Source organism: Apis cerana, linkage group LG10 (assembly GCF_029169275.1).
Source record: "Apis cerana isolate GH-2021 linkage group LG10, AcerK_1.0, whole genome shotgun sequence".
NCBI classification, from domain to species: Eukaryota; Metazoa; Arthropoda; class Insecta; order Hymenoptera; family Apidae; genus Apis; species Apis cerana.
In genome coordinates this window covers 4878931-4893576 of record NC_083861.1, presented here as the reverse complement: position 1 = coordinate 4893576, position 14646 = coordinate 4878931, and the positions used below count along the sequence as shown (strand labels likewise).

The window sequence follows — 14646 nt, the reverse complement described above, 5'->3', positions numbered from 1 at the left end:
CGTTTTTTTCTTTTCAGCACCCCTTTATTAAGAGCATTTGTTATTGAAAATACTATTAAAAATATATTTCTTTTTTATCGATGAATATTTTTCATTTAAAATCATGAATTGCTTAACAACATTTTAATAATTTGATTTGTTTTTTTTTAGAATTAATATTTTATTAATATTAATTGTAAATTGTAAATTGTAAATTGTTTTTTAATTACTAATCCAGTAATTGAGTTTGTTACAGGTTTGAATTGAAGAAAATAAAGAGAAGAAAATAATGTGTGATCCTAATATTTGTTAGAAATTAATTATTTTTGTTATTGTGTTCACTAATTCTGCTGTATAGTCTGTTTCAGGAATCATTTTCACCTTTCAACAAAATGGATTACATCTCATCATCATCGATAAATATTCTAATTTTTGTATTAAGTAGGATAGATTGTAAGAAACATTCAGCTTTCTAACAGATAGGATTTATAAACGATGTTTCGTTCTTCTTATTATTAAAAAGATCAATCTCGCCTTTCCTACTCTGTTTCGTTTTCCAAACCAATATTTCCTATTTTTCAAGGCAACGTGTGATCATCCTGCCATCCTTAACTTCCTCGTTATAAACAAATACTTGATACTTGATAGCCACGTGATTTTGTTCACTAGCCATCATTGATTTTTCCTGATTTGCATATTCCTCTCCACATGTGGTTTATGTCGTATCAAATTTTTTGAAAATTGTGTGTCGTTAGATATGATTGTGAATATGGATGTGATTTTGAAGAGAATTTGTTAGATTTTCAATAGGCAAAATTACAAAAAAAAATATTTAATTTTTATATAGGTAGGGAAAAGATCATTTAGAGCATTAAGTAAAATGTTAATGTTATTTTATGATTTTTTACATAAACAAAAGATTGTATGATTGATTGTATGACTGATTGAAAGAAAATATATTTAGAATTAAGTGCATACACAATCAAATAAAGTATTAAATAAAGTAATGTATCGTAGAAAAGTAGATGTTGTAGATAAGTAGATGGGTAGTAGTTTGTTTGTAGTAAAATGATGTAGTGCTTTTTGGGAAGCTTATTTGGCTTATTTTTTTTCTTTTTTTTTTTTGCGCTTTTCACTATCAATCATTTTTCATTTTCACAACGTTGGAAGTGTAAAATATTGATAGAGAGTCTCTTAATTTAAATTTTATTTTCAGTCTTAGTCTTCCGCGTCGGTTCTTTTTTTCTAACTCCTTTTGTTGCTCGTGTTGCGCAACGATCGAAACGTTTTGAATTTGAATGTTTCGCAATCATGCAGCCGAAAGGAGAATTTATTTGTAAATAAATAATTTTCGTTTAAAAGGAGGGTGGATGGGACGTCGTGGTTAGGGTGGGTCTCCAATTCGCAGCAACCTCCAAGCGGTGAGACCTGGGAAATCATATTATTTGATGTAGAATATATAATTATGTCATTGCTAATCTCAGTGATACAATTATATATTTCATATTAAGTAATATGAGCTAATTGGCTGCGAGCGCGACTATATTTTTCAGAAATAGAATTTTTTATTTCTTAAAATAATAATCTCTCGGAATAATATTCTCGTTTAATTCCTGAATATTGTAAAATTTAATATTTTTTTTCTTTATTTCTTTGAGTAATAATGGTGTTTTTGTAATTAATATATGCTTTGTTGGATGGCATAGTTCTAATCTCTTTAGGTTTATATTTCAGAATATATAAAATAGTCTCATAAGATGTCGCTTTAATATATTTCTCATATGTACATCGTTGTACTTTTTTCTAACTCTGTGAAGATGACGCTGATTTTCAAATTTGTATCGTTTGTCTTTCAGTTGTTTTTCTTGTTTTTACTTTGTTGAATAAAATTTATAGAATCAAAAAATGGCGTTGATTCTTAATCTGTTGTGTTTTTAGAGAAATGTTTTTGATAATGGAAATATGGCGATAATGTCTGTTACTTTTCTATTCTTATCTCATCTTGTTTATATTAGTTTCATTTGTAGATGGCATTACAAGATGGCATTGATTTTTAAATTTTTATTTATCCTTTTCTTACTATTTGTTGTTCGTATTTATTTTTTTGTTTTCGTTCATCACAAAGTATGATGTATTATTTAAAAAATATATACTTTTATCAGTTTTCATACAAAATTTCAATGTAATTTAATCCTAATCTTTTATTGTAAATAATTAACTCCTATATTTTCAACTTTAAAATATATTTCTAGGCAATTGAAAGTATAACTCGAAGGAAATGAGAAGGAATTTTTAAATATTTTATCAAAAAACAATATTATCAAAGATTTGTTTATCGAATTCATTCTTTTATTTTTCTAAATTTTGTAAAATATTCCTAAAACATGCAATCCAATTCTATATTATATTTGTGTGTATTTCTGTCTCATATTCTTTGATAGTATAAATATCCTCTATCTATTCTACCTATTTTTCATTATCTATTCTATTCTGAATACTGCATGTAAAATAAGATTTGATACTTTTAGATTCAATTGTTTCATTTAATTTTTGAAGTAAACAATAATTTACTTTTTAACAACCTTATTAAAACGGTAGATAAATATTTAAAATTTATTATTAAATTATTAAATTATTAAATTAAATATTTAAATATTTAACTGTGATAATTTGTAATTTGATATATTATTAATGATTTTATATTAGATATAAAAATCCTTACCGTGAAGAGTGTATTTGTTATCTGATCCCGAACAAACCAAAGGTCCACCACTGTCTCCCAAACAAGCATCTCTTCCACCATCTTTCAATCCAGCACAAAGCATTCCTGGTGTGATTCTGTATAATGGAATGAATAATGTCTTTCTTCGACACTCTTCCGTTGAAATCACGGGAAGTTGTACCTCTTGCAGGGTATCCGCTGTTCAAAAGAACATTTTATTAATCCATATATTTTTATAAATACCCTAAATATTCAACAAATAATTATATTTACGGAATATTCTTCCTATTTCGAATAATTGTCCCCAACCAGTCACAGTGCATATAGTACCACTTTTCGGCTCTGATTGTGGAAGGCATACTGGTCGAACGTAGTCGCTGAAGATTACTGGTTCCTCGAGTCTCAACATCGCTATGTCGTTTATAAATCCATTGTCGATGTAATCAGGATGCAAAGATATGTGATCCAAACGTAATACTTGTTCGTACGGACTTGGAAAGCTTCCTCTGCGAGTAGCTCCGATTCTCGCCACCCAATATTCGTCTTGAGCACTGCGACAGATGTTGAAATAGTTATTGAGCTATTTGATTGTTATTTTTCAATTCTTTTTTCTTTTCTGTCGATTCTGACACGTCTTTTAGAAACTAATATGATATATGAATATTTTATTTTCATATATATATAGACTAAAGAGAGAAAAGTTTTAATATTGATAAATGATAATGGAAGATTCTTCTCTATTGATATTCTCTAATAAAAGTTGTACAAGAAGCTACGTATTCGAGTAAGTATAATAATATTAATAATAATATTAAAAAAGACAATATTTATTTTATTTAAGTTTTATATTATTTAATTTTCATAATACATTATTACTATTTATTTACTCACTGGTAAAAACAATGTGCAGCGGATAAAATCCATTTTTCATTGATGAGAGCTCCTCCACATTGATAATCACCTTCTTTGTACAGAGCAACTTGCCATGGCCAACTTCCAGCTGAAGAGCTACCACCGCCAACTATCCTGGAACGTCGTGAAATATTCGACCTGTTTCAATGTATACATCTTAAACGAGTATACACATTCACCTTTTATTACAATTTATGTTTTAAAATTAAACATGTTTATATTTTTTCTCAATTATTTCTAATTGAGATTTTATTTTATACAAATAATTTGCATTATATTCAATGTTTAAATTTGAAAATTATTTATTCACAAGATTTTAAAAACGTTTTCTACCAACACGTTTAATTCTCAAGCTTAAGTAAAATATTTTCTAAATACATAATACGTAATTCAAAAATACCTCAATCATTTATTTAAATTGAATAAAAACCGGTTTTTTCACAATAATCATTAGCTTTAAATTATCACTGATTTTAAACTATCATTGATAATTTGATTTATCATTATATCATCAGAAAAAGAAAAAGCGGTTAAGTTTGCCGATGGACCTAACGCAATATTTCTCGTAATATTCCGGTAAAAATTTATGATTGCATATATCACGATATAGTTATTTATCTCGAACGATAAAGATCAGGATAATTTTAATTTTATGCATATCGTTCATAAATTTTTTTTGCGATCGATATATTGTTATGCGTACAACAAGAGGTCATTATACTCGGCTGCATTTGTATACGGATAGTTTTTCAAATGATCTGGCCAACGTGTAATTATGAGAAACTGGTTCAGTGAATGTGTACCTGGCTTGCGATGGTGCCTGCGTTCTTATACCGCATTCAAGGTTTTTGCACTTGACCCTGAGAACCTCGCCACTCGGGCATTTCGAAGGTTTGAAAGTCAAGATCCTTTTATCGACGGGTTTCTCGTTATAGGAGAGTGTATAATACGATCTTCCAGATGTTGGATTTTCGTCCAACACTTTTTCCACGGATTCGTAATCTCTAAAAATGTTTATATCGATAATATATTTATTGCAATTTTTCATTATTAATGTATTAATTTGAAGAATTGTTAATTTGAAGAAAAGGTATAAATTTCTAAAAAAGAAAAAAAAATAGATTCTTTTTTATCGTCTTAAAGGATAAAGAAATCTAGAATGCTAGAATTGTAAAAATTATCAGAATTACAATTGTTGAATGATAATTCGAATCGAAAAATCATTTATTTGTGTCGTATAGTTGAAGAATTTTCAAACTCGATCTTCTCCATTTATTTATATTATATTATATAGAACAAAATTTTTTTTAGTTACATTCGAAAAGAATACTTTGGCAAGATGTATAAGAATCATTATGAAGTACTTACTGATACGTAATCGCTTTACAAACGGCTCTGCCGAGGTCTTCGATAGTCCAAGCAGTTTGTCTTTCTTGCAAGAGATGATCCATTCCATTCAGACACAATTTTCCCCATTTCCCGTTCTTCCTGATATTCAAGTAACCCTTTTCATTATAATTATTGATCTCTTTTTTCAAATTTATCATCGATGCGTTTTTCGCGTTCAAATGGATCGAGTTTCCATGCGGCAAGATGTTCTTCGCGTTCGACGATATTTCTCTTCCGGAGACGAGAATCGTACTACCATTCACACGTTCACGATTGTTAAGAAACGTTTTCTCTTTCATCATCGATTCGTCCCTGGTGCTTACAATTTTTTCTAATCGAATGTTATCTTGGAACGAGGCGTGTAAAGTGGTTGATTCTAAAATGGAAGATTCTACCGCTTCTTGATCATAAAGGAGGATGTCCTTGTCAGTGGTGGATTCTGTTTCTGAAAGGTGTCCTTGAGATGATGGATGTTCATCTTTGGTTACGATGGTCCCTGGATCATTATCGTCCTTAGCAAAGATACTCGTTTCTTCGTAATTTATCGTTGAATCGTCTTCTATCAGCGCCGCGCATTTTTTCTCGTCCTCCCCACCTGGACAGTCTGTATAACCGTTGCAAACTTTGTCTTGGTTTATGCAGGTTCGACTGTTGCCGCAAACGAATTGTCCCTCTTCGCACCAATCTAACGATTAAACAAATTAAAATTGAGAATATAAATTTTTAACAAGCTCTCGAAGTAGTGGTTAATAATTTCGCATTGTTCATTTAAAATGGACATATCGAAATATTTCATTCTACATACTTATTTTAATTCATTTTAAATTTGTTAAATTCCAATAATGTTGAGGATTTTTATGCAGGTTTTTATTCTGTTATTCTTTTTTAATCTGTCATATAAGTATCACGACTTCCAGATTGTGAACAAAAATTTGCATTTTGCAATATTCGCAGTTTATATTTATGTATAAACGATCGATAAGTACCGCAATCGGTTTCGTCCGAATAATCCCAACAATCTGCCACGCCGTCACATATCTTTTGATGTAAGAGTTGCGCCTTTAAAAAGTCAGCGCACGTACAATTCATTTCGTCCTCTGAATTCGAGCATTCACCTAACATGTTACATCTACCGCTAGAAGACAAGCATTTGCCATCTCTGCATTGGAAACCGGAACAATGATCTGAAAAAACGTGATATTTCTTGAGAATTACGAATAAAATTGTGACAACAATTTAATAATCGAGAAACATTGAGAAATGTAAATAAAGTAATTTACATTCTTCGATGTTCGTAGAATTCTAATCCATAAGTTATTTATATAGATGAATATTTATAATTAAAAAAAGGAAATACGTTTGGGATTAAAAATATTAAAAACTAGAGTTCAACTTCGTTTTAAATTAAGCGAAGAAAAAGAATTGTAAATGCAAGATATAAATCGACGCAATATTAATCATTAACATATTGGATGTTAAAAAAAACTGATATTATAAATATCAGTTATATCAGAATTAATTTCGAATGTTTACTGCATCTTTCTATTTATCCTTAATCATAATTGTCATTATCGGTTGACATTTTTTTCTTTGAAATTAATTCCATCGCGTTAATCGATGATAATCGATAAATAATTTATCATCAACGAAACGTCCAACGTGATTTAAAATCTGAAAATAAAATTACCAGCTTCTAAATTTTCTTCGGTGCTGGAAATCATTTTATCGGTTCGATCTTCCATTTTATTCAAGATTTTCGTTAATATTTCGACTCCGTCACGATTCATTGTAAATCCCGCGCTAGAATTCATCAAAGTTTCGTTCCCTGTCGCTATGTCGGCGATCTGTTTCAATTTCTCGAAATCGGGCAATGGCCGATGATCTTCCTGTTCGATATTCGAATTCCCATGAGATTTGGAATTATCTTTCCCATTTGCAGGCTCATTTTCCGCTCCAATCTCCGCGAATTGCTTCAATCTCTCCAAAAGAGATCTATTCTCCTCGATCGTTGATATTTTTCTATCCGACGTTAAAGATGGCGTCTTGTTCGAAACTCTATCTCCGAACGATCGGTTTTCTTCCTTACTCTCCAATACGGAGAACAATTGTTCGGGCACTGATATCTGCGAAGATGACACTTGTTCTCCGTGCGATTCCGAATGTATAACTGGAAGGGAGGTCGAGTTGGTAACGACGAACTTCAATACGATAGGGTTTCCTTTAAAATTGGAGGACACTTTGGTGCTGATCGATGTCACCACTTCCACGATTTGTTCTATCTTAGGATGCTCCTTATTTTTCCCCTCGTTGTTTGTCGTTGATTGAAAGGCGATGGTGTCTCGACCGTTGGACGAATTGCGTTTCGTCGTGTTTCTGTCACGGCTAGGTACGCGAAACAATCGGTCCAGAAGTTGAGAATCGTCGGAGGAAGTGATGTGATCGATCTTAGGTCTTGGTCGTACGGGTCTGCCGATTCCTGTGTTGCTCTTGGCAGGCGCAAGAGTAACTAAATTTTCCACCACGTAAGCTTTCAAAGTGTCGTTATAAATCTTTTTTCGTGTCTCGAGGGAATTGTACGGTCGATTCACGGTTCCATTGAAAGTTCCTTCGTTTTTCGTCGATGATTTGTCCTTCGAGGAACCATCGTTGTCCTCTTCGTCCTCCCCTGGCGTGTGCTTCAACGTGTCGATCTCGATGAAGGTGGAATTCCTCGAAATGTTGGACGTCAATCTCTCTTTGTTCCCTTCGTTTCTCATCACTAATTTATCAACGTTATTGTATAACGGATGTATCATCTCCGAATAAACTTCCGTGGTGCTTAACTTGAGAAACTTTTCATCGTCTATTATACTCTCCGTATTTAATTCGATTGGACGCGTCCCTCCGTGTTCCTCGATCCTCGAATTCTTCGTAGAAATCGTTTCGGAATCGTTGCTCGATTTTTTGAAAGTTTCCAATTCTATGATTTCCTTCAAATTTTCTGGAAGAATCTTAATCGCCTCCTTGTTATTTCCTTTACTGGTTGAGTTCACGCTTAATTGACTAGCCTCGGTGAATCTCTCTTCTTGATTTATTATACTATCCGTCACAGTGTTTATTTCTTGCTTCAATGATCCCTCTTCGTCTCTCTTACTGTAATCAACGACAGATGTAATTTTGTCCACGGGTATCGTGTGCCTGAATGGTTTCAGAGTGCCGGAACTCTCGATCAAACTCGACCTTATCCCAGCTCCGTTCAAATCGGGAGTCTTATAGCTGGTATATATCGGTTCTTGCCCATTTTTATCAACTTTTCTATCCTTCAAAGCGTTATTCTGCTGTTTGTCCATGGCCTGGACCTCCGAATACCGATTTCTCGGTTCCAATTCAACGTCCACATCCGGAACCGGCTCCGCAACCCCCACACCCGACACTTTCGTCGTCGATTCCTCGTAATCCAATTGAACCGGCCATTTTTGAGTACTGGAAACGACGGAAAGTAAAAGATTATCCGAGCTTTCTTTATCCTTCGCAGTACTTTGATCCATCTTCTTTTTATTCGTCTTAATAGAATCGTTAGCCTCCTTAACATCTTGCTTAATAGCCTCTTCGTACCTAGTATCTGTGATTAATGAGCCAGCAACTCTCCAACCGGTTTCATTTTCATTCGTGGACGGATGAGGTTTCGTGGAAGAAAATTCCAAAGGTTGAGAAGAAGAAAATCCGAAAGGTTTGGAGGACGTTCGAAGTTTGATGTCGTATGTTTCGGATGGCAATTGGCCGGAAACTTCTATATCCGGCCTCTTGTCGTCCAATTCGATTGGCGAGGATTCCGTGAATATCTGTCCATCCTCTAGCAATCCTGGAATTTTGTTCTTAAATTTTCCATTCACCCTGAAATTCATCATTTCTTGAGGGACGATCCTGTCTCGTGGAAAATCGGTGTCTCTGATGTCGAATGTGCTCATCCCAGGAACGTCTGCATACGAATTTAACATTCCCAATGGTTCGGAAGGTTTGGTCGGTATTTCAGGGATTTCCCCTTGGACATTGTACTGGGGTGTCATCTTCATGGAGGTGTCAGAAACCATGTCTCCGACGTTGGTATTAGTATAATTTACCTTGTAATTCGTCTCAGTTTTGTGTTTTGTCTTTTCAACGTTGTCAGGCAATAATTTTAACTCGGTATTAATATATCCAGGTATGATAGGTTTCCACGGCGAAGTTTCGAAATCAGGATTGCGAAAATCCTTGAACACGTCTTGCTCTTTTGTTTTGATCGTGGAAGCGGTGGACGTGATGACTTTCTTAGAAGATTGTGAATAAACGTTGCTAAACGGTTCATCATCGTGCACGGTATAATTAAGTTTTTCGTTCATCTTGTTGGTCACAGTTTGCGTCACGGTTTGACTCGTTTCAGTGCTGTTTTTCATGATAATCGATTTGTTCGTACTTTGTTCCTGAGTAGGTAATAACGATACTTTGATATTATTCCTCGTATCGGATTGAGCTTTCGCAGTTTCTTGAGTGGAATTCGTTTTGTTTGAAGAGGTGACGTTCACTTTCTCGGCTTTGTAGGTTCCTTGGATGGTTGGTATGTTGGTAAAATCGATGTCAGGTTCGATGGACTCGATCTTGGTCGGTTTAGATTTTGGTTTCGAGCTGGTAATCAACGAGCTGTTCCTGTTTGGTCGAAGGAGACCGTTCTTTGTGATCATCGTGCTCTTTTGTTGAGTTTGCTTCTGATTTCCTGGCACTTCTTGGCTTATTCCTGGAAATAATTGTAATTATTGTAAATTAATTATAAATTAATAATTGGAAAATAATTATAATGGATATACATATTATTTTTTTTACGGGTCGATCGATTTGATTTTCAAGTAATAATTTTTAATTTAAAATTCGTTTAATCTATCAGAGAATATGATTTTTGTTAAACAAAAAATTATACTCACTTTTTATTGATATACTAGCAAGATCCAGTTCCATGTCTTTAAATAAAGAGGACGATGAATACGTCTCTTTTACGATAATGTCTTCGATCGTATCCTCGATATTCGTGATCGATCGTGGTATTTTTCTTCTGTTTAAATATATCCTGAAGAACACTTTTAATATACCGTTTTCAAATTTGTCTATGATCGTTTGCTTGTAAGCAGTGCCCAACACGCTTCTTCTAAATAACAGTTCGAACTGGAAATATATCAATAATTTGTTAATTACCAATTTATTAATTAATTTTTAACTCGAAAAAATTTTAAACTAAAATATTAAATAATATTAATTTGTCACTGTGCTTTGTTTATTATTTCGTTTATTTTTTTTATTCCAATTTTATTATTTCCATTTTAAATTTTTAAATTATCATAATAATTAATACACTTACTATATTTTTGTATTTGCGTTCCTTTTCGCGGAACACCATACTGGTATTTAATTTCAACATTGGATTATATTTTTCACCCTTTGCCACTCTGAAACTGCAGGAGAATCCAACGATCGCTGAAAACATTATTTTAATCAATATCATCGATATTCAAGAATCTATTTTATTATTTAAAATTTTGTAATAAATTTATGTTTAATGATAATATAATCTATATTTATACAAAATCCTAATTCCAGTTTTTTCTGCGAAACTTTATTGTAAATAAAAAAAGAAATTAATCATAGGTTTATAAATGTTTTATTAAAAAATTATAACAAAAATACGAAATGATAACGGATTGATTTTTTATATTCGATACATTTAGTAAAAGATATATAAAACTTAAGAAATTAATCATTTACGAATTTTTTTTTAAGATGAATAGAAAATGAATTTTTAATTAAAACTAAAGAAATATTATAAGGAAATTTATATATAAGCAATAAATTTTTTTGGAATATATTTGCATAAAATATAAGTAAAGATAAAAAATATAAAAAATTTGTTGACGTTATGCAAATAATGCAACTTATATTATTAATTAACCATGCTAAACTATGATTTACTTTTATTCAACAAAAAATAACTATTGTCATTTCGTATTTTTGTTATAAATTTTTAACGAAATGCATAAATGTACGTATAATATTTTTTTCTCCTATTTTTACAGAATATTAATATAAAATTTTTGCATTTTCTAATATATTATAAATCTTATTAATTCTATGAATAGAATATCTTATAAATGATATAAAATAATTTTAGATATAATTATAATTAAATATTCAAAATTTATGTTTCATTATACAATACATTGCATTTTATTTTAGATTTACCGATAACTTACCATTTTTTGAATCTGTTCGAAGAGCTGAAACAAAATTCATATTTTTTTAGAAATATATTTTAATCTATTTAATATATTTTTTATATATTATAAAATATTTATTGTTAAAATATAAATTATGAACATACCTCCCATCCATAACGCAAGTCCTGCAATTGCAAAGACCGCGATTAATACTAACATAGCGGAGATAATTAACATTGCGCTGCCGACTTTCCACGTTGTACTCCCCCTTTGTTTTTTTATTTGTTGTGGCGAAACCCTGGACCATGTCGTCGATCGTTGTGGTAAATAATAATCGTTCTATAAATGATAGGAAAGAAGAAGAAAAATTAACGAAATCTATTTATTCATCGATAAAGAAAATTTTATTAAAAATAGAATTTTATTCTTACGATTGCAAATTCGATTTTCATAAGATAATTATTATTATTCTACGAGCTTTGATTGATAAAAAATAAGTTTGGTATTTTTATTTCTTATTGTTTTCCAAATTTTTGGATGATGAATTATATTTTTCAATTTATATATATTACATGGAATTTATTCCAATCTTGCAACTATCTTTGCAAATTCGAGATGTAAACTGTAATGTTTCGTGTTGCTATAAATTTAATTTATATTTAATTAAGTGAAAAAATTATGACGAAAATGCAATTTTCATTATTTATCTGTATTCTTTTGAATCGAGCATATATTTATTGTTCGATAATCATTGTTATTCAACGATTCATAATCGGAATGCAATAATAAATTTAATCAGGTGTACAATAATACCAGTAACGGTACTGTCGCCGAGGAGGAATGCTTAAAAAAAAAAAAAGAAAAAGGAAGAAAGTTCCAAAGTTGAGCTCAGCAGGTGAGACCGAACAGAGAATTTAGTATATCACTTCGTTCAATGGCTCTTCGAATTTAAAATCGAATATAATTTAATTTAAAAATATTTATTTGTAATTGTAAATTTAATTGCTTTATAATTTAAGATATTATGTAAAATTTAACAAATATTTTATCGTTATCTTTAATTATTATATTGTTACATATTTTTTAATAATTTCATGTTTTATAAGTAACAAATGGTTAAATCATTTGTTATTAATGTACATATTTTACAATTTGCATCATAAAGATTTAAAAAATAAATAATATATTTTATTTTATTCATTTTTATTCATCCTAGATAATTATATAATACAATGTTCTAATTAAGAAACGAAATGATTTTGCAAGTTCAATTAATCTGAAATCTTATCAGAAGATACTTTATACATTCGAACTTACTATTTTTTATTCATAAAAATTTCGATAAACGATATTTCAAGATATTCACCCGTAACAATCATGATTCTCTTAATAAGAAATCATAAAAATGTGATCAGATTAAGAGCACATTCCAATTCCGAGGAAATAAAATTTATGAGTGCGATGGCATACATAATCGAAGTAAACAGAAAAAAAAAAAGGAACAAATGTGCTTCAAGACTCGGTTAATGTCCACCAATCCAACGTCACGGTCCGTTGCTACGCAAGATTTATCATAGAAATCATCGAATCGATGTTGATATATGAAAAAAAGAAACGTTTGAAGAACACGTTTCGGAATCATTCATTTTAAATGAAAGAAAGAAAGATTATTCGAGTAATTATAATATTACTTCTTTGCATTCGTTGCTATTTTTAAGTAAATATACTTTTCGATCGATCGAGATATAAGTAACATTAAAATTCGATTTATTTTTTAAAATATATAATGTAAAAATAAATTTATATTATATAAACGTATAATATGTGAAAAAAATAAATTGAAAATTTATTATTAAATATATTATTAATCGATATATAATTATATGTATTAAATTACATATATTAATTACTAATAATGGGATCTTTTGTGTTTGATCATTTTCTCGTATTCTACCGTTCACTCGTGGCACACTTCATCCCATCACTAGTAACTGATATCTTGAAGTATATTATACTTATAAAATATTGAAGGTCGTCTTGATAGCCTTTAACATCTGATCTTGGGTTGATTCAACGCGACTTGATGTGATATTTAAATACAGATCGAGAATGAAAAATAATTTCGATAGAAACTTCATGGCCACATAAGATGGAGAAGACAGTGTGTACGATGAGGTCGTTGCCTTCAAAAATGGAGAACCGAATCCTTGAAGAACACGCTCTGACGCAAGCTGAATATCATTATCTGGAATATCATTATGTGAAATACGTAATTCTTTTTTCCTTTTTTTCTTTTTTTTTCTTAATATCATATACATATAAATTAATAATCGATCGAGTTTATTAAAATATGCAAAAAAGTACAGAATCTTCTAATTTTCGTTCTTAATTATCAAATTTCTTAAATTCTTAGATTTCGAATTTTCTATTTTCAATAAAATAATTTGCAAAATTATTCTTGTTTAGAGTTATGCCATAATTAAAATATTCTATCCAGTAATAATAATTTATTTTATCAACTATTAATAATTTATTTATATTTATATTTGAAAAAGTATTATATTTATACATATATTTTAAAATGGCGATTAAAATTTAGATATTTCACAGAGACAGAGAAAAATGACAATAAAAATAAGACATTTTTATAACATATTTCGAAATCGATGTTAAGATAATCGAAAAGGGATAATAAATATTTTCGATATAATTGATTAGTTATATTTAATTATAATCATAATCTAAAGTAGAATCAAAGTTCAAAATATTAGATAATTATCAAATTATTATCTTTAATAATCTTATATCTGATACCTTAGATTAATATCTAATAGAAAAATAAAAATTGAACATATAGTAAATTTTTTATATTTAGCACGAATACACAAATTTAATAATAATATATTAATTAACATAGCATAATTTTTAAGAATAATTCTTTATACAACCAAGTATTTCAAAGTAAGAAAATTTCGAAGTAAACTTGACGATTACTTATTTATGATTTTTAAATAGAAGATAAGATTTTAAACAATTTTTATTCTTTAAAAAAATATATATTTTTTATGCAATCGATCAGTTTTAAATTTTTTAAAAATATTTCCTAAAAATCTCACCCTCTGTAACACATTTAAAAATCATCAAAATCCATGAACACGTAACATATGGATGAATAGAAAATTTTCTCCTCAATATCCTGTATACCAGTTGAAGAAATAGTCAAGCTCTGGTGATCAAGCTTTTGGAAAACACCGATATGAATCTATATATCAATTCAAGTTTCTTCTGAATATGTTAAAAGATCATCTTCTTCAAGCTCTCTTCTAATACCATACCAAAGTCCATCAAAACTAATTACATTATCGAATTACTATTGGACGTGGTCAAATACATCGAAACTTGTCCTCATCAAGCGTTACATACAAA

The 14646-nt window shown here is 30.1% G+C and overlaps 1 protein-coding gene across 5 annotated transcripts in view; it reads right to left on the bottom strand.

Annotated features, from left to right (window-relative positions):
- LOC107995697 (uncharacterized) overlaps window positions 1-14646 on the bottom strand; it is a 100726-nt gene that overhangs the window by 48321 nt on the left and 37759 nt on the right. Inside the window, exons 1-12 of one of the 5 annotated variants that reach the window (XM_062080826.1) lie at window positions 14337-14476; window positions 11385-13465; window positions 11257-11280; window positions 10368-10483; window positions 9937-10174; window positions 6690-9752; window positions 5989-6186; window positions 4982-5687; window positions 4417-4617; window positions 3593-3751; window positions 2975-3252; window positions 2702-2899 (exon numbers count right to left, since the gene is read on the bottom strand). In XM_062080826.1, coding sequence (XP_061936810.1) covers window positions 2702-2899; window positions 2975-3252; window positions 3593-3751; window positions 4417-4617; window positions 4982-5687; window positions 5989-6186; window positions 6690-9752; window positions 9937-10174; window positions 10368-10483; window positions 11257-11280; window positions 11385-11457 — 5254 coding nt within the window. In that variant the 5' untranslated portion in view covers window positions 11458-13465; window positions 14337-14476. Of the gene's footprint in view, window positions 1-853; window positions 1408-2701; window positions 2900-2974; window positions 3253-3592; window positions 3752-4416; window positions 4618-4981; window positions 5688-5988; window positions 6187-6689; window positions 9753-9936; window positions 10175-10367; window positions 10484-11256; window positions 11281-11384; window positions 13466-14336; window positions 14477-14646 lie in introns of those variants that run through there. The other 4 variants (XM_062080827.1, XM_062080828.1, XM_062080824.1 and 1 more) reach the window with 4 other exon arrangements.